Genomic DNA, 20,817 nt, shown 5'->3' with positions numbered 1-20,817 from the left:
CGTTCGTTGTGCTAAAAAAATGATTAGCCGCTCATTGTGGGTACACAACACGATCATGCAAACTGAACGCTTTTGCAGTAGGAGCTCTGCATTATCACTGGGCAATTTTTTCATGAGATGTGCAGCCGTGAAGTTTGCAGAACTAGAGCTTTTCGGCACCTGTTGTTGATGACACTGTGCTAGTTCTACGGTTCAAGTGTCGGTGTTTGCGCACCGTCGCATCCGTGCCATTGACAAATGTCTAGGAACAAAATTCAATGATCCTACTACGCATTTAGACTGTTTGTCTACAGTCAGATGGTGCGAATGGGTTGAGTTGAGAGTAGCGCCTTGTCCTGTCGTCTTTCTTGTCTCTGTCGTTTTGCGCTAAACAAATTATTCATGGATTCGCACCAACTAGCCCGCCAACGCATTGTGCGAATGGAGCACAACCAGCTTGAGAAAACCGCCATTTTCGGCAAGTTATCAGTCGATGTGCCCCGTCAAAGTGCAACGAAGCTAGGGGTGGTGTTTTATATGCAGGCCGATTATGGCAAGCAGTGAGCAAATTTCTAGACTGACTTACCCAAAGTCGTCTTCCCGATTTTTTAACGTAGCTCCTTGCATCGAACATGGCACTTATAATCGCTTATAGTTATAATTGCTTATATAGTTACAATCGCTTACAGCTTGTAATCGCTTAAGCACTTAGAATTACATGACACATTTCAGCGCCAGAAGTACTCTTTAGAGTGGTAAGACTTTGCTAATCGAGTGCACCTCATGGAATGCTATGGCGCAAGTCTGCCCGCTGTCTTTTGGCCACTTTTTGGCATCCAAGAGATCGTGGTTTTCTGGCATCCCAAAGTGTCAGGAAAACTTTATTTTAGTGTGGATTCTATCATGGGGGACACCAGCAATGCGATTGCGACAGAGATAAACGGTTTGGGCGCACTGCACCATGGAATTTGACAGCTTTCGTTCGCTCCACAGTAAACAGCTGGGAGCACTCGGCACTCACTTCGTACCCGTTACTAGGCAGTCATAAGTCATGGGTTTGGTACTTTTGTGGCCTGTTCTGTGCCTGCATGAGACTAATTCGTCAGCGGTATTAATATGACACTGCATGCGCAAAAGGGTCGCTGTTGCTCGGCAGCAGCAATGCCTCCGCTCGTCACTTCGCTCTAAGCAGGTAAAGCTTTTCGTGCACTTCGTGTAATGCAGCTTAAAATGCATGCATTTGGGTGGGGACCGGAAGAAATTTTGAATAAAGCAATATTTCAAGTAAAACGATTTCGTTATGAGAAATTACTGTACGTCTTCACGCGAAATTTTGTTATGATGTCTGTAATCAGTGCAGAAGTATATAGAACCATTTTTTTTCTTTACGAGGATGATTGGCAATGCCCATGGGCGTTGCGACAGCTAAATCACGCCACGCCGAAACATATAGCTCACTTGTTCGTTGATGACACCGCATTCAGAAGCTGAGACACAGTAAGGTCCCTGCCGCAGTTGGCCTTGCAAACCGGTGTCAATGCTGTGCAACACAGTGGTGGTGTGACCAAGAGAACGTTGATAGCAGTCGAAAGAGGCAGTTAATTCGTGTAGCAGGCTGACAAGCTGAATTCGTTGTGTGGTTGTAAGATCACTGGAAATTGACAGATGGAAGCACTCCAACGGCAGTCAAGTTGCACTGTTGAACGCAGCAAGGGACATCAAATCTGCGTTGTCGCGACCATCGAAGAGCATTGAGGAATCCACTGCTTGAGCGTAACCATGGTGCAAAGTAATCAGGCAGAAAGACATATTGCATACACACGTGACACCACGGCCAGCACTGAGGGCAATGATAGCAAAGGACAACAAAATGGAACAGCCACAAGCGAAGAAGCCGCATGGCGTGAATAGCATGGTTGCATCACGTGCTGAGGCGCAGGATACAGAGATGACGGCGACTGATTCAGGAGGGATATCAGTAACTTCGGCAACAAGATTTTTTGTAGCCGTCACAGGATCTTCGTCCATGGATGCATCGGAAAGAAAAGACAACTCCACCTGGGCACGGGCACAGTCAATGATGGCATTGTTGGACGAATGGAAATCCTAGCCTAGGATGACATCGTGGGAGCAAGATGACAGTACAATGAATTCAATGACATGAAGAGACTCCTCAATGACAACACGTGCAATGCAGGCTCCCAAAGGTTCAACAGGCTGTGCGCTTACAGTACTCAAATACAGTCCAGAAAGTGATGTCGTTACTTTTCCTATCCGTCGCAAAAGTCCTGCACTTAACACCAACACCGTGATTGCCGCACCTGTATCGACCAGTACAAATGTTTGAAACCCTTCAATGTATACCTCAATGACGTTGCAGGGGGTTAGGTATTTCAAGGCCTTTGATAAATCAAAGGGGACGTAGTTCTCGTTTCGGGAAGTGCAACATTTTGTTCCCCTGAGGTAGAGGGCTTGGCCGGAGTCTCATTGGTGAGGTGGAGCGGCGGCGTGGGGATAGAGAATGACAAGTGGTGTTAAGAACAGAGGCTGCAACTTGCGGCATAGGAGACTGGAGCCGTCTAGGGGCGCAAGTGCTCATGGGTCGACGGCAATTAGAAATAGGCGGCGTACGGCGTATACAAAAGCGGGCAACATGACCCAGAATGCCACAATTGTAACATATTGGGTGGTTGTCCACTGTGTGCCAAGGACTTGGCTGGCATGGCAGCTGTGGTGCAGGCAGTGAGAAGGGCACCTGATGAGGTGGCGCAACAGCTTGGAGGGGTGGACGTAGAGCTAAGTGCGGCCTTGCATCAACGTCAGCATACGTCAAGGGCACCGCGACGGTAGGCTGTTCAATAGCAGCTGGCAGGCACTCAGCGACTTGCTCCTCGATGATGGTCTATAACCCCGGAGTCAATGGGGAATATGGCTGCGCGTTCGTAAAGGGCACCAGGGAAAGCTGCCCACTAACTTCTCACACAAACTCCTTTATCTGGTTAGAGGCGACTCATCAACACCTAGCATCAGACCTGAGATAGAGGCAAATTCTGAGGGTGGATGTTGTGTGACTACCAGCTGCCTTCAAAGTTCGTCACAACTCTGGCACAGCGCGATGACGAGAGACACTGTGACCAACATCATTTCGGGCTACCAACATCTGGAAGGCATCGTCCTCAATTCCCTTGAGGATATGCCTGATCTTGTCAGCTTCTGGCACCATTGCGTCAACTCTGTTGCACAGATTAACGACGTCATTGATGTAGCTGGTGAAATTCTCACCTGGTTACTGGGCACATCTGCGCAGGCACTGTTCAGCCTGAAGTTCACGGACAGCAGGAGGACCAGACTTCCGTGAAGTTGATCTTGAGCAGCGACCATGTTCGGATGTCGAATTCGAGGTTACGATACCACAAATGTGCAATGTTCCTCAAGTAGAAAATTACAATGTTGAACTTTGTCGTATCGTCCCAGTAGTTGTGTGTGCTTACTCTTTCATACGTGGCAAGCCAGTCCTCAACGTTGCAATCTCCGGTACCCGCGAAAATCTTGGGATCCTGCTGACACTATACGCCAGGACAAATGACAGCTGGTGCCGTGGCTGCAGCTTGTTGGGCTGGACCAGGCATGGTTCGAGAAGGCTGGGCATGAGCCGAGATGGTTGAAGGGTTCGGCTTCGAAGTTTCAGCATTGATGGAGTCATACCCCAACACCTCCACCAATTATCAAGGTGTTTATTGACAAGGTACGCAAGGAACGAGGTCGAACTCAGCACAGCAGTCAGAACCCTACAAGCAGTCAAAACCGGCCCTTTGCATAATGCACTGGTGATGCGCCTGACTGACGGGCACTTCTTTGTTGTACATAACATGCTCGAGATGCACCTTGCTAACCGGCAGTTCTTCTTCATTACAACACACTTGACCCACTCTCGTGATTATGCTCCACATAAAGAGGTCAAAATAGTAGAATAACTACCTGTTCTATCACACCAAGCAAATAAAGTCTCAAAACTTAGAAGCATTGGCCATGGACAGTAGTACAGTAGCATTGCTTGAACATGTCTCGATGTTCAGGCTGTACTGCATGTAAACAAGCGGCGTGACGTGCGCAATGGCACATGCACTAGGCACATCTCATTTTATACACTCATGATTTGGTGTTGCGAGTGCATCGCAGCAGACACAGCACCAATGAAATCCAAAGAGCAAGTGACACGTGGGAGGCAGTGATGGAGGCAGTGACGTGACGTGTGCAATGACGCATGCACTAGGTACAACTTTAGTCAACCATAACCGTGGAGCCACCGTGGCGTCGGGGAAGCGTGCTCGTCTTACACCCCGGAGTCCCGGGTTCGAATCACACCCAGATCGAAATGTACCAAAATGTCTTTTCAATTCTATTCATTGAATTTGTTTACAAAAACCTGCCTGATAAACCTGACATCAATCGAAGCATTTTCGACGTGTTTTCTTACTCGTTGCACTGGTGGCCATTTTTGGTACCATCTTTCAGTCACACTGACGACGAAAACAATGGCTTTTGCGTAATGGGGGACATAATGCATTAGCATTAGGAGCAATATTCCCTAGCACATCTCCATGGTTGCAAACCGTTCATTACGAAACAAGCTTTAGCGCATGTTCCATGTGGGAACATTCACATCAACCAGACAGAATGCTGTATGAATAAAGCTCTAAAAGCTAGGAAGGACGACAAGTACGTATGCACATTTGGTATACCGTATGTCGAAGTGTCAAGGTGAGGCGTGGTTTCACGAGTTCTTGGGCAGGTATGCAAGTAACATGGTTGGGTTAGCTGTGGACGCTTTCTTCATTAGCAAGCATTACAATATCTGTATAAGCCAGGTATGTTAGAACCGAGCTTGACTTTTTGAAGGATTGTGTTTGAGACACATGAGAGTTCTTGCTGAGATGCCTTTGCACTTTCATATGAAGATGTGACGTGACACATGCGATAGAACGAGCTTATAAATCGGTGGTATGTTTATAAAAATAAACAGCTAGTATTAGTGCTCGTCTTCATCTGTTGCTTGTGTCTCTGCCTAAATTATTCTTGCTTAGTTTCCCAGTCAACATTTTTTACCAACTAGCCCAACAGTCAGTTCTCTTACATTACAAAATCACCATTTGTGAAAGGACGATAAACTTCCAAGTTTACTTTCAACATAGACCTTCAGATTGAGAATCACGATAGCTAAGGCTAGGTGTTATGAATACCATCCTTTATATGCCATTAGCAGACCTGATAGTGCCATCTGGACAAGGCCCAGAGCACTATGCCTAGTGCCATTCTGGCTATTTGTGCTATCTGACCTCCTGTCGCAATAATGTGGGCGAGAGCAGAAAGGTTGCCTTTTGCCATTTTGTTCTGCCTTTGGCCAGGAATGTCTCATTCCGCCTTTTTTCTTTAGAACCATGTCTTCTGATATCAGAATCACAATGCATCAGTTTATGTTCGTCATGTGCTGGTGGTGGCTGTGTTGTCACGATAAGAAATTTGGCCTTGTCAAGCAGGCATGTGATCACACAGAGAAACCAAAAGTGAATTTGGATGTAACAGAAAGCCTGGCCCATATAAAGATGTAAAACAACTGGAAAGGACCTTGATGGGACTGAACAATTCACGGCTACAGAGCTCAGAGGCACAGAACTTCAAAGTTATCAGTGAGGCTTACAGCTGGCGCAGCAGCTTTCGGCGTTTGAGCTCTTGCCGCTGGGCATCATCCAACAGGTGGGCCTGGCCGTCACGAACCTGGCATAGGCTGGCCTGCACCACGTCTGGTGGTGGCTGTGGACAGGATGGGCGCACCATGCCTCGCTCCTTATCCAGATGCACCCAGCCCAAGGCTAAGGCCTTGCTCAGGCCAAGCTGGCTGCCCTGCCCTAGGGATGCCCGCGGCACGCCCTCAGGCGCCAGCTGGCGGACCAGGCGACCCTCGGGGCTTCCCTGCTGGCACACGTCAGTTCCCTCTGCGGTCAGCTCCCAGTGCTCGCCACTTTGCTGCTCCACCTGCAGAACCTGGAAACCAAAGTTGCAACACAGCTATGTTAGTGTTTGTAAAGTAGGCACTGCACCTGGCAGAACCTACTTGTTCATATGACACAGTAGACATGGGGGTTTTGTGCATTCAGTGACCTATCACTGGTATATAAGCCTGAGAGAAATACTGAAGCAGTTAAGCAGCTTTGAGTGTTGTAGAGCCTTCATTCCCTGTCAGCAATACTTTAATGGTCAACCCTTACTGCACCAACAGGCATCTGTTGGCAAATCAGGAACTCTGCAAAACAACGAGTGGAAGCAAGCCTGCCATCAATCAACACCAATTAGCAATCAACAGCAGGTATGCAGAAAGTGACATCTCATAGAGAATGATCAAGCAAAAATAAACCCCCACACGCATCGACAGGGTGAGGTTTGCAGCTGTCACACTGATCCAATATTATAAATTTTATAATAAGTGAAGCGACACAAGCACAAACCACCAAATTATTTAATCATATCATAAGAAGCCAACAAACAATGACACCAAAGACAACATAGGGGAAATTACTTGTGCTTAATAAATGAAATAAAGAAATGATAAATTAATGGAAATTAAAGTGGATGAAAAAACAACTTGCCGCAGGTGAGATTTAATGTTTCATATATTTAATGTCTCACGTGTGTGTGGTACTGCTCTTTTGCTGCTTTCCAATCTGTAGTCTTTTTGCTTCGGTCATACAATCATTTCTTTCATATTCAATACCTTTCAGGTTTTCACTATATATCTGCTTTATTAGGTTTAAACCACATTTTCCTAATAAATGTTCAGTCATGAGTACAGCAATCGTTTTGTTTCTTCTTCCATGTTTCTGACACTATAGTTCATTGCAGCAATCTCTACCCAACTTGCCCTTATAAAGTGCATAAGCTGACAACTAGTCTCAGCAATCACAAAGCTAAGCTGTGGCACTGTCCTTGACACCTTCACATACTAAGCTGCCTTGCCGGATGACACATGGAGAACAGAAATGCAGCAGGATGGCACTACACGGTCACAGGAAAGTACACCAATACTGACCGCAGCCCATAAGGCACTTGTGAAATTCCAGAGTAGTATTTTCTTGCCAACATAATAAACTGAATAAACTGAATGACTGTTAAAGCAGGTAGGGTGTGTGCATATTTGTGACTTGCCTTACATGCCATAGAGAGCACAGCATGTCTTCCATGCCCTAAAGCGAGACAAGCTTACATTTCCACTTGCAAAACCAGCACCAACTGCTCCCCCAGTGGACGGATTCAAATACCAAGAGTCACGTGCAATGATGCATCCATTTGCATTGGTGCATGAGCTGCTAGTGGTTGTGTTTTCACAATTGTAAACTTGACCTCATCGTTCCTCAAGCCTTGTACACAGCACTGTTGTGTCATCCTCATCCAGTTGGTTGGTTAGTTGAGGTTTAATGGCGCAAAGGCTACACAGACCATGCTGCGCCAGTCACAAGTCCGCAAAGCAGCACAACGTTAAAGCAGGTAAGCCTGCCTTGCATTGTAGTTGATATGAATAACCAGTAGTCTCTAAAAAGTCAAACAAGTTAGTAAACAGCACTAGAGGGTCGTCTGCCAGGAATAGGGCAGGGTGTAAAGGTATATGTAAATTATATAGGTTGTGGAAAAGCTTCCGCCTCTGTGTTTCAAAGCGTGGACATGTTATAAGGATATGTATTACTGTAAGAGGTTCATTGCATTTTTCACAAGTGGGCGGCGTTTATTTTTTGGAGGAGAAAATTGCATTAGATGTTTGTGTCCAATCCGAAGTCGACACAGGATCACCTCATAGAACCGTTGCTGGCGAGTGCAAGACTTCCACTCGCCAATTACGGGTTTAGTAAGATGTAGCTTGTAGCTTATACAATGGTCCCATTCTTGTTGTCATTTTGACATCAAGGCCTTTCTAATTGCAGTGATGCTATCCTTATATGGAAGTGCTGTGTTTGTTATGTATTTGTGCACTGTCATTGATGCACATCTATACGCTGCTTCGTTACCCAGTATACCAACATGGCTTGGTACCCAGCAAAACCTAATTGATCTTCCATATTTGTTTGATGTTACCATGTTTAAAATATCGCTTATCAGGAGTTTACATGCAGGTTTCATGTGAAGTGTATTCAGCGTGCTTAATGAATCAGTGTATATTATTGTGTTTTCGTGTTTTTCAGCAACAATCTTTTTAACCACAGCCCATATTGCGTAGACTTCAGCTGTGTAGACAGAGGCATGTTGTGGCAATCGAATACTTCTTTCCCAGTTTTCTGTCACGGCCCCCGCGCCCACGTATTCTTTTGTTTTAGAGCCATCAGTATAATATTCCATGCAATTTAGATATTTGTCTTGAAGACCGTGGAATTCTTGTATGATGTGTTTGTGCGGGGTGTCATTTTTCTAAGAGGTACCAATGCTCAATCACATAAATGCATGAATTCGCCCCACGGGGGTAGTTGTTGTGGCCGTTTAGCAACCTGAAGGAGTTCATCAGGAATGTCGTAATCAGGACAGTATTCCTCATATCATAGAAGAGGTCTAATCATGTTCTGTTTATTTGTGTAGTGTAATCGTGAGTTGCACTGTGTGACGATGTTGTAGCATATGTGTTGTGGTGAGGAATGGATTCTGAGTATGTAGTAAAAATTTAGTAGCGCTCTGGGATGCTGTAAAGGAGGCTCATTACACTCAACTTGTAAGCTCTGTACAGGCAATGTTCTGTAAACACCACTTGCCAGTCGTAGTCCTAGGTTATGAACTGGATCAAGTCGTCAGACTTAAGACTGTCTGGCTGAACCATATATGATATTACCATAGTCTAATATGCTGCGCACCAAAGTGCGGTAGATGCGCAGCAGGCATTTACGGTCAGAGCCCCAGCGCTTCCGGGACAGGACTTTGAGGATGTTAAGTGCATTGTTCACTTTAATTTTAAGGCTATTTATGTGTGCGAGAAAGTTCAACTTTTTATCCAACAGAACACCCAGAAACTTGCGTTTTTGTTTTACCAGTAGTGTGGCTTCTTGTAGCTTAAGGATGGGATCTGGTTGTAAGCCTCTTTTTTTTGTGAAAAGACAACACTAATAGTTTTTTTCTGTTGAGAAGCGAAAACCATTTTCAGATGCCCACTGCATGAGTTTCTCTAAAGTAATTTGAATTTGCCATTTGCAGGTTGCCAAGTTCAATGCACAACACGCGATTTGTAGATCATCAACATATAATGAGTGCATTACAAAGGATGGAATTACATTTCTGACTCAATTCATTTTCCCCACAAACAGTGTTGTGCTTAATACACATCCCTGTGGCGGCACACCATTTTCCTGGATGAATACGTGTGACAGCATCATTCCTAAGCGAACTTGAAATGTTCGGTCAGACATGAAATCGGCAAAACATTTGAGCATTCTACCACGGATCCCTAAATCCCCTAAGTCCCTTAGAATACCAAACCTCTATGTTGTGTCGTACGCCTTTTCTAGGTCAAAGAAAACAGCGAGACAGTATTGGTTGTGCAGAAAGGCTGCACATTTCTCGTGTTCTAGCCAGACTAGGTGATCTGTTGTGGAGCAACCTTTCTTGTACCCACACTGATGGTTATCTAGCAGGTTCTCGGTTTCAAGGACGTATGTCAATCTTATGTTTATGATGGCTTCATAAGACTTTGCAAGACAATTTGCGAGTGCTGTAGGTCTGTAGCTGGTTGCTGTTGTGGGAGGTTTTCCAGTTTTCAAGAAAGGGATTATGATAGCTTTCTTCCACTCATTGGGCATTTTTCCCATTTCACAGATTATGTACAAGAAATGAAGCAAGGTCTCAACTGCTTTAGGGGATAGGTGAGCTAGCGCTGTGTAATGTACCCTGTCCGGACCGGCTGCTGTTTTTTTGCCAGTAGCGTGTGCTCTGTTGATTTCTGGAAGTGTTAAGGAGGCATTACACGATCTCTCTGAACTTCCTGTGGTCGGAAGCTTTAGTTTTTCTGCTGATTGCTTATTTTTTAAAAATGTAGCAGAATAAATTACTGAGCTTGACATATCATGGAAATGCTGCCCTAATATGTCTGCTTGTTTTTCTAAATTTGTTTGCGTGCCCGGGTGTGAGAGTATGGGGATAGTGTAAGAACCGTAGTCGCCTGTAAACTTACGAAGCTGATCCCACATTTTTTTTTGGTTGTCGAGCTATTTATGGACGAGACAATTTTTCCAGGGCTGTCTTTCGGCTTGTCTGCATGTGTACCTGGCTTTTGCTTTTTTGAAAGGGAGTAGATTAGCGTGTGGCGATACCAAGATACACCACGCCTTGTTTAGTAGTTTTTTTGTTTATGTACATTCCTTCGTCCACCAGGGTTCTAGGTTTCTTTAGGAAGCCAGAGGATTGTGGGATTGTCTGTTCTGCCGCAGCAAGTATAGAGGCGGTAATTTTATCATTAATTTTGTCTATGGTTAACTTATCTGATATTTTATCCAGAGTGGCCTTTTCAGTAAAGAGAGGCCAGTCTGCTAGATGGAGTTTCCAATGGGGTGATCTTAATGGTATGGTAGGAAAAGGTGATGTTTATTTAATGATAGCAGGCATATGGCCACTACCATAGGGCTTGCCAATAACACTCCATTGAAAATCGCCAAAGAGACATGGAGAGCACAGTGCCAAATCTAGGTAACTCATAGCTCCTGTGCTTGGGGAGCAGTAGGTTGCCGCACCGGTGTTTAAAAGGCATATGTCATTTGTCAGGATAAAATCTTCCGAGTGTTTGACCCATGGCGTCAGTTGTTTTACTACCCCATAACATGTTATGTGCGTTAAAATCACCCTCTATTAAAAAAGGTTCACGTAGCTGGTTTAAAATTAACTCTAGATCTCTTACAGTAAAATGTGAGTGCGGTGGAATGTTTATTGAACAAACGGTGATGGTTTTGTGAGCTAACACGGTGACAGGGACGGCTTCTATGTGACTGTTAATGGGAACTTCTCTAGCTACAATACCACCCTGCAGAACAATGGCTACACCACCCGAAAGCCGGTTCACCTGAGTACGGTAGCGCAGTACAACAGCGAAACCTTTTAAAATGTTTTTGTGTTTTTCACCTTGGTTTGTTTTTGTAAGCACAGGGCCACAGGAGAGAAGTTAATTAAGATGTCTTTGATGTCACCCAAGTTGTGTAAGAGACCTCTACAATTCCAGTGGATAATAAAAGCCATTATGAAACTGAAAGGTAAAAAATGGCATTACGAAAAAATATTAGGATGTTAGGCGACAGATTTAAATAAGGCCAATACAAAGGAGCGATAACCTTCAGGTTATTGCTTTCTTATTTAGGGTAGTTATTGGGACTTTGTCCCTCTTTTCACGCTCAAGAGAGTGCTTGTCCTTCGGCATCGATGACACCGGGGATTTTGGGTCGGCCTTCTTGGGCCTTGGGGTTCATTTGATTTTAGGGCCCTGTGGAACTGGTGTATGCAGGTCCTTCGAATAGGATGGAGAAAAACTGGCTGCTTTCACCCCAGGGCAGGAGGGGTCACTGCGGCACCAGTACGTGTGGGATCGGAGGATCGGAGGAGACCTCTGTGACGCTGCCTCCACTTTCTTCAAATTGGCATAACTTCTTCATGGTAGGTACAACAGTCGCTTTCTGGCTTCAAAGAACGAGATTTTTTCTTTCACAGTTAGTGCAATTACTTCTTTTTGCTTTTTCCAGCAAGGGCAAGACCACAAGTAAGCTGGATGGTCTCCTTTGCACTTAATGCAATGTGGGGAAGAAGTGCAGTTGTCAGATTGATGATCATTGGAGCTGCATTTAGCATTGCCTCGGCATGCATGTGAAGCATGTCCAAACCTTTAGCACTTGAAACACCGTCTTGAGTTCGGGATATATGGTGTGACGTTTACTTTTGCGTACCCTGCATCCAGCGAGGTAGGCATTACGCTTGTTCCAAAGGCAAGTATGACATGTTTTGTCGGGATTTCTTGGTCATTTCTGTGGATGAAAATCTTTTGTACTTTTGTCACGTTTTGTTCCTGGAAACCCTCAAGGAGTTCCTCATTGCTCAGGCCGATAATGTGTTCCTCTGATATCACACCCCGGCTTGTATTTAGTGTTCTGTGTGGTGACATTGTCACTGTCGCAACGCCAATACTGGTAAGTTCCGAGAGCTTTTGCGCTTGATCTTTGTCATTTAGTTCAAGGAGGAGGTCCCCGCTAGACATTTTTGAGGCTTTGTATGTTGGTCCGATTTTGCCTTTCAGACACTTGGCCACAAGGAATGGAGAGAGCTTTCTTACTGGTATGTTGTTTTCACTGTGGACTACATAGTACTTGGGAAATAATGGGGCGTTGCACTGAAAGGAGAACTGGAACGGTGCTTCGGTGCGGCATGTTTTCAGACGCCGATCATAGACAACAGAAGTTCGCGCTGCCGTAAGAAAATGTGTTTGTTTGGCAATAGCGCCGACCACCCACCACGGAGCCCAATGAGGGGATGCGGCAGAGCTTGTGTACAAGTCTGCACGATGCCAGTCATACGCCGTCACTATAACCAAATATGGTGTACCCAAGGTAGGATAGCCACACAAGGTTAACCCTTGCTGCCAAGGAGAAAGGAAGTAAATGGGAGAGAGAAGAAGACAGGAAAGGCCAGAAAGTGAGAGAGAAAGATGAAGATTTGAGGAGAGATAGACAGGAAAAGGCGACTACTAATTTACCCCAGGTAGGTCAGTCCGAGGGTGCCGTCTACGTGAAGCGGAGACCAAAGAGGTGTGTTGCCTTCGCCGGGGTGCCTTAAAGGTCTGAACACCCGTCACTGGCTCAACCCCCAGGTTCCCCTTTCCCCAGACACGGCTAAGCCACGCACGGCTACACGCAGGAGGGTCCAACCCTCGTGTGCTCGGGTACATGGTGTCGCAACACACCAAATGCCTGCTGACGCATCCTCATCCAGTGCCACAATATTTTCAATAAAAGCAAATGCTGAGAGCCATGCCTGAAATTCTACAGATTTCTGGGCATTCGCCAGAAGAGACAAGTGCGCAGCTGCCTGCAGGTCAAAGTTTCATAATTTCCTTCTTGCAAGCCTTGCTTTCACATGTGTCACATAATTCTGAACCCTTTCTGAATGAGAAGCTGAAAGTTGAAGTGGAAAAATTTGTCATCTACCAAACAGTAGCCGTGAATCTAGGAAGAAAACTTGTATAGTTTCCTCAGAAACAAAGCTCCACAGTTGAAGGAAAATTCATCCTGGTCCAACACCTTGCCAGGGAAGCCACTTTATCATAAAAGCTAACCATGAGGCTAGCAGATCACAGAGCGTGGTAGAATTATACCCGTGTCACACGGGCAACTCGGATCTCCTTCAAACTTCCTTCCCTTAAAGGACCGCAAGGGAGTTTCACCTCAAAGGAGTTAGCTCCGTGTCACACGGCCTATAAGTGAGCTTCTGAAAGCTGCCGCTGGGGGCCCATTAGGCGCTGCTCACGCCCGGTTCAAGAGTCGAATGTAGCTGCTCAACTCAAATATCTTTGTTAGTGCTCAAATACTATATTATATGCAAAAAAAGTTATAATTGCTAGTAAAAGTGAAATTAATAAAAATGAGGGTGATTTTTTTACTCGAAATTCAAGCCCGCTGGGAACAAGAGTACTCCCTTCAGTCTGCAAGGGAGTATCTCCTTTCGCTAGGAACTTCCTTAAACTTCCTTTGCTAAAGGACTGCCGTGTGACACGGCGTGCATCTCCCTCGAGATAAAGACGTCCTTGGTTGAAGGGAGTTAAAAGGACTTTAGCCGCGTCCGTGTGACAGGGTTATTAATCCACCACTCAAAGAGAAAGAACACTAAATAAGGCAAAGCAGTTCTGCTGTAGTCGCCAAGGTGGAGGAAGTAATGTGGTCTTTTCTAATTAAGTGTGATGAGGAGCACTGGCACCAGTGGAAAGGGCAAGCATCATGTGTATTTTCCATGATTTGCATCCGTTGTCTCCAAGTCAGTGAGGCAGCAGCGAGTTAAAAGAACAGCCGCAGCATTGCACATATGATTAGCAACAGGACACAGTTTGGAAGAAGTTTCTCACTTTCAGTGTGACATGTTTGTCGCCATACATCTTAAATCATAACTGAATGGTACAACATGTTTTTGCATATTTTCATAGGAGAGATCATAGGTTTTAAGAACTGACTTTCTAATCTCTGACAGTTTAAGTCGTCAGCAATCTTTCTTCACCCTTTTCCAATGTCATCTCCAGCATACCACAAGGTAGCATTCTAGGGCCGTTACTATTTTTAATATATATTAATGATCTTCCCACTAACTTATCACCCCAAGTGAGAATTTTTGCAGATGACTGCATTATTTACTGCCCTATAACCAGCCCATATTAATACCTCCATCTTCAAAACAACCTTCAGCTCATTTTGAATTTGTGTGGCACTTGGTTAATGACTCTAAATTCATTTAAATGCGAAATAATGTCTTTCACTCATCAACACTCGATGTCTAAGTTCTGTTATCGTATAATTATAACCTGGTGTCCCTAGCTACTTCATACAAGTACTTCGGCATTAATCTTGTATCCAAACCTTTCCTGGACCCATCACATGACCTAACAAATGTGCCAATTCTTCAATATCACTGGGGTACTTATGCCAAAGCCTACATAATTTAGCCTCTAACATCTGCAAGCTAGCTTTTCAGATGTTTTTTTCACCTGAAGCTCAAATTTTGCTCTCCAGTTTGGTCACCCTTATCATAACAAGCTAATTAGCTTATTAGAATCAGTTCAAAATATGGCCACTAGGTTTATTTCACACAACTATAACTACAATTCAAGCATCTTGCGAATAAAGCTTGATATTTCACTTCCACCCTCAAGTACTTGTGATTTTGCACTCTTGTCATAACTTCACAAGTACGGCTTGAAGTTGCGTCTTTGTGTATGTATATAGTATGCACACACAAACACACACTCACTCTAAGCTCTCCCATCCCCTGTCTACCTCTACCATGTGACCGGCTTCCCACACTTCACAAACACACTTTTTTTCCATTTTGACACTCCTAATGATAGCGATTAGAAAAAAAAAATGAAGACTGCCTTTCTTTTATTTTTTTATGTTTGCCTTTCTCGAAAAGGAAAATTGCCATCCACACAAATAGCTGCCCAAAGCTACGAAGGAAACCCATAGGGGTTTCTCAGAAAAGAAGCTACGTAGTTGAATAATTCATCTTGGTCCTTTGTAGCTTTGTGCTACATTTGGGTGGATGATAGTTTTCCCTTTCAAGGCACTTCCTCCACCTTGAAGGATTCTGCATAGCTGATTTGCAATATTTGCTTCCTTGCATACTTCTGTATATATGGATGTAATATTTTATAAGCCAAATGCTTGCTACGAATTTATGAATATGAATTCAACAACACAGATAGAGAAAGCGTATGCCTACATCACAGGCAAGTTTGATTGTCTTGACTCTAATATTTCATTTCATTTATTTACCCTAAGGGCCCAGAATTGGGCATAACATAGGGGGATAACAACAACAAGACTTCAAAGGGAGGTTATAAGCATCAAGATCGAAACACAAAATAAAGAACAGAACTGTTTTCAGCATTAACAAGATGCACTGCATCTAGTAGTAGCATGACATAATTCTTATACAATGCAATAACACAAGATCAAACTACAACACTTTTAGAATAATGCAACAAATACATGACAGTGACTAAAGGTAGTAAGGTCCTCAAGCAGGATAACATGATTGTTTAGAAAAGATCAGCTGGTATTAATTAATTTATTTATTTATTTAGCATACTTCCAAGGCCCGAGGGCATTACAGGAAGGAATGGTAAATACAAATATTTGCACAGTAAAAGAGAGAAAAAATACAGTTATAACAAGCAAAGAAAGACATGTTAGCAAAAGGTTTCATGAATGGCAGTCTTGAAGCTGTTGATGTCTGTGATGGAAGCGGAAGGTGGTTTCATTCATTGCTAGTCCTTCGAATGAAAGATTTTCTGTAGGTATTAGTCCAACAAGATGGCACACCAACTTTATAGTTATGATCTGAACATGATGACACGTAGACGGGAGTGGAAAAAGTTATGTCTTTTAAAATTGGATTATAATGATCTATTTTGTGGAACAATGAAAGGCGAGAGCACTTACGACACAAAGACAGTTCAGGTAAGGAAAGTGTTGCTTTCACTGATGATACACTGGCATGCCGAGAGTAATTTGATATAATGAAATGTGCTACGCAATTCTAGTCGGATTCAATAATTTCTAAAAGTGTAGTGTTTTTGGGGTCACAGATAGCGCATGCATAATCTAATTTAGGGCAAACAAGAGTTTTATATAGATGTAGTTTCACTGATGAAGGTGCTTGGGAAAAATTGTGTCGTAAGTATTCCAGCATGCAGTTTGCATTGTTAGTGACATAGTTAACATGTACGTGCCAAGAAAGATCAGAACTAATGTGGATGCCGTCAAGAAAATATGCGCTGCCAACAGTGTGGCCCCGTCGAGACATTCGCATACTTTTACACTTCTTGATGTTAAGCCACATCATCCATCTATTGAACCATGAGGACAAGTTAAGTCTTCTTGAAGTTCACGCTGATCAGAGGGTTGGGCGAGTTTTTTTTATAGAGAACGCAATCGTCGGCAAATGTTTTATTGATGAAAACGTGATGCAGTCAGGGAGGCCATTAATGTAACTAAGAAAGAGTAAGGGTCTCAACACTGATCCTTGTGAGACGCCGAATGACACAGGCAAAAAGGTGGATGAACAGTTTTTAGCAGTCATAAATTGGGTGCGGTCAGAAAGAAAATCTTCAATCCAGTGGAATACTTTGGTTTCTAAATTAAGTTTGCTTAATTTAAGAAGTAAGTCATGCGCCACCCTATCAAAAACTTAGCGAAATCCAAGAATATGCAATCAGTGTCAAAGCTGATGTCGTTATTTATAAAGAGATCATTAGTGAAAGATAATAGCTGTGTTTCACAGGAAAACATTTTCCTAAAACCATGCTGGGAGTTAGTGAAGAAAGAATTTTTTCTCTAGACATTTGATTAAATGAGAATAAATAATGTGCTCAAGAAGCTTACACGGGATGCTTGTACGCAATATGGGTCTGTAATTATCGGGAAGATGTACATTACCTGACTTATGGACAGGAATCACCTTCCCTACCTTCCAATCACCGGGAATTGTGGAGCACTCTAAAGATTGAACAAAAATGTTGGACAAGATAACAGAGGGGTACCCGTCAGTCATTTTCAATATTTTTGATGTAGTTGAATCACAGCCAGACAAAGATGAAATTTTAAGATTACTAATGAGTTTACCAATGCCTACAGAATCAATGATTATGGGATGCATAGGAGGAAAGTTATGGTCGTAAAACATGGAAAAGAAACAGGTGTAGTTTTACAGAAAAAAGAAACAAATGCATCGTTAAACACTGAGTAGTACTGTGGAGGAGGGACTAAAGTATTACCATCGCGTGCAAGTTGGATAGAACGATTCTCCAATCCACTGACAATGTTCAAGAACTTGCACGGGTTAGGTTGCAACATTTCTGGTAAAGTAGTGTTGAAAAACAAATTCTTGGCATGCTCTATGCTCTTATTGTACTGCATGTTTACTTGGAAACAGGCAACCCAATGATCGGGGTTATTCGCTTAGCACAACAAAAAAAGACATTTATTTTTGTTTGAAAGCCGTTTTAGAGCAGTGGTAAACCAGGACGACCGTGGGTTAGAAATTATCTTTCGCTGTGGTAGAAATCCTTTAGCAATAATTACATAAATCGGTAAGATTTGTAAACTAGACAAAACTGGTGCTTTGAGATGGCGACTTCCACTTTTTTTTTACAACAAAGATATAATTTTACAAACGAAGCATAAATTTGATGTCGTAGAATAACAATGAGCAACATACACTTTTTTCAGGGAAAATTTTATATATCATTGAAGCATGCCTGACCAATCATGTGGAATCTCCCAGGAGCAGCAAACCTTCGTTCCATCCTTCCTGAGCTAAAGGGACTTCTAAAGGCCTCTCTCTGAAGACAGGAACCTCTTCTGTTGCTACTCAGCAAACAGCCCTTCTGCTCAGAGAAGTGCTTCTGCTCAGATGGTACTGTTATTACATGGCAAAGGTTGATGTCATGTGAATGACCTTTCACCACCTTCTCAAATGTAGTGCTTCAAGAACATTCACTCGACAAAATAGAGCATGGCAAAAATTTAGCGTTCGAGCAATGGACACAACCATGGGAAATTAATGCATGTGTCTCTCCTATCTTATAGCACATCATTTTCTCCGTGCTACTGCTCCAACTAGCCCAGTAACCAACTATTCTGAAGCTATATGGTAGCAGAACATCTTTCGGACCTAGTTGGTCGATGATTAAAGGCTGATATGAGATGGGAAACAGACAAAACAAACAGCAGAAACATTAAGAAAGCTTGAACGCAAGCTACCAACTGTTTTATTGAAACGTAGGCCTTACAATATAACCAGAAGAAAGGACAAAGGAAATGTCCCTTTTGGAATTATAAAGTGCTTCCTAGATAAATCCCAAGCAACATTATCTTTTGGCGTTGTTTGCATATGTGTAAGAGATTTTTGTCCCTGTACAGACTACAAGGCCTACGTTTCAAAAATACAGTTGGTAGTTTGCGCTCAAGCTTTCTTCGTGTTCCGTCTCTTTGGGTCGGCTGTTTCCCGTTTTACACAATAAGTTCTTAATATGGTAGCATATTCGACAGACTTAGCTCTGCACTGTCAAGGAGTGCAGCTTTCTTTTTTTTTTTTTTCAGTTCGATAGAGATGAATACAATTCGGTCATGCATTTTTTTTTAAGTCATGGAATCATGTGTACGTCTGATATAAGATCAGCATTAGGAAAAGTTTTTATGAGTACTTGCTCCTTCAAGTTTTAATACCAACAAGAGTGGGAGCGTGTTACCCAGCTTCTATTAGTGTTCAAATGACTGGGATCATAGGTAGGAATTAAGCGGCGAAACCTGGTGTTGATACACTTTACAATTAATACCCAAGTGGCACGTTTATTGCTGATACTGCGATCACTAGTGCCCGTAACCAAGGATGTATATTTGAAGAATTCGGTTCGGGCTGACCGTTGCGAACCATTTTTACTTATAAGCATGTCACAGGTACGTCCGCGATTCACAGGCCCCGCAGGCGTCTGTTACAAAGCCGTTTCAGCATCTAAATTTCAGCACCATAGCAGCGAGATCGTCTGCGTGGCGGTGCGTGGCACTTACGTCTCCAAAGGCCTGAATGCTCTTGATGGCGCCGACCACTTTCTGATGATCCACGTCCATTACACGGGCCAGCTTCAGAGAGTCGCAAGCCCCATGCTCGGCGACGTGCTTCAGAATGCTTTCCACCAGGTCAACCATATTTGCCGCTGACGTTTATCCTTGATGATGCAATCCGTAGACAAAGCGCGAAGTCCCGCGACCGAACTCGCTACGGGTCGCTCACAACACACTAACCGCTGTGACAAAGGAAGGCGAAAGCTTATGATCGTGTATTATACACGCGGCAGGCCACGCGACAGGTCCGCCTGAGCGCTGCTACTGCAGCGTCACCGGCAGAAACCACGAACGAGCTGTCACAACTTTCCTCTAGCTATCTCTCTTAGCGACTCACTGTGCCGATTCTACTACAAAAACTACTACCAATAGCCCAATTTCTTTCTCTATGGCCCAACTGTATACCACAGCAGTGGGTGGTGGGTCGAGTTGGTTCAAGCGAGGTGCAGGAGCAGACGCTAGAGAAGGGAGACCACGAGGGAGACTCCTCTGGGGAAACATGGAGGAAACTGGAGGAAACTACCTTCCACCATAGAGCTACGGAAACTCCATGCCTTCCACAATGCAACGAAAATAAAATGGCATGCCAAATAAAATTAGCGGCGGCGTTGTAAACTAAAGTATGAAACGGAGAGAGGGCGCGGGCAACATTAAACCAATTTGATGCCAAGGTAATGAGAGATGCCGGGATAATGAAACTACTTACTTTTTTTATCCTGCGGCCGTGATGAAACATAGGGCATTGCATAGAGTTTCCTACAAAAATTACTAGAGGGAACTCTGGCGCTGCAGTCGTTGTCCTACCGCGGGAAGCGTGCGTCTATTTGTCGTACAAAAATCCCTCACGTGACCTGATCCTAGGTGCCTAGGGACAGCATCGTTTAGGGATTTTTGAGGAGGCGCGATGCTGGCGCCTAGCGACGCCATGGCGTATTCGTCCTCGGCGTGATCGTTCTCTGGACCACGCGTTGTTCAACATTGCTCGTGTGATTGTACGTGCGTTGCTTGTGTGTTGGTTGTAGCATAGGTGTTCTGTGGTTGTAGGTTCTGTGTTACTTGGCGGAAAGCCGAGAGTAGTGGTGGTGCGGCAGAGCGGCTTTGGCCTCGGTGAGCTCTGGCAGTACAGATCATCTGCGTTGTGTGACCCGTGCTTTCTTGAGAACCCGGCGGTGGTGACAATTGAAATAATGAAGTGGCCTAGCGCCTCGGCAGCGAACCGCGATGTGGCGTCGCCGTGTCCGACTTTGCTTAGCGGACATCGAGGGATGTGCTGCTCGCTGCAAGTCATGTAAATGCAACTGCGTCGACCGCCCACTGTTCAGCGCTGAATGTGTGTTTGGTGTGCTGTACTTGAAACGAGTGGTGCAGCCGTGCAGAGGGGGTGGCGGAGTAGCAGAGTGGCTTAGGGGCTCCGTTTGCGAATTCAGACATCTGCTCCCGTCTTGGTCTCATT

The 20,817-nt window shown here is 44.2% G+C and overlaps 1 protein-coding gene across 1 annotated transcript in view; it reads right to left on the bottom strand.

The window, feature by feature from the left end:
- alpha-PheRS (phenylalanine--tRNA ligase alpha subunit) overlaps positions 1-19,911 on the bottom strand; it is an 89,126-nt gene extending 69,215 nt beyond the window's left edge. The window contains exons 1-2 of the mRNA XM_050186135.3: positions 19,311-19,911; positions 5,678-6,021 (exon numbers count right to left, since the gene is read on the bottom strand). Coding sequence (XP_050042092.1) covers positions 5,678-6,021; positions 19,311-19,448 — 482 coding nt within the window. The 5' untranslated portion in view covers positions 19,449-19,911. The remainder of the gene's footprint in view (positions 1-5,677; positions 6,022-19,310) is intronic.
- Between the last annotated feature and the right edge of the window lie 906 nt (positions 19,912-20,817).

This window comes from Dermacentor andersoni, chromosome 11 (genome assembly GCF_023375885.2).
Source record: "Dermacentor andersoni chromosome 11, qqDerAnde1_hic_scaffold, whole genome shotgun sequence".
NCBI classification, from domain to species: Eukaryota; Metazoa; Arthropoda; class Arachnida; order Ixodida; family Ixodidae; genus Dermacentor; species Dermacentor andersoni.
The sequence above is the reverse complement of the archived record's forward strand: the minus strand, read 5'-3'. Positions and strand labels throughout refer to the sequence as shown.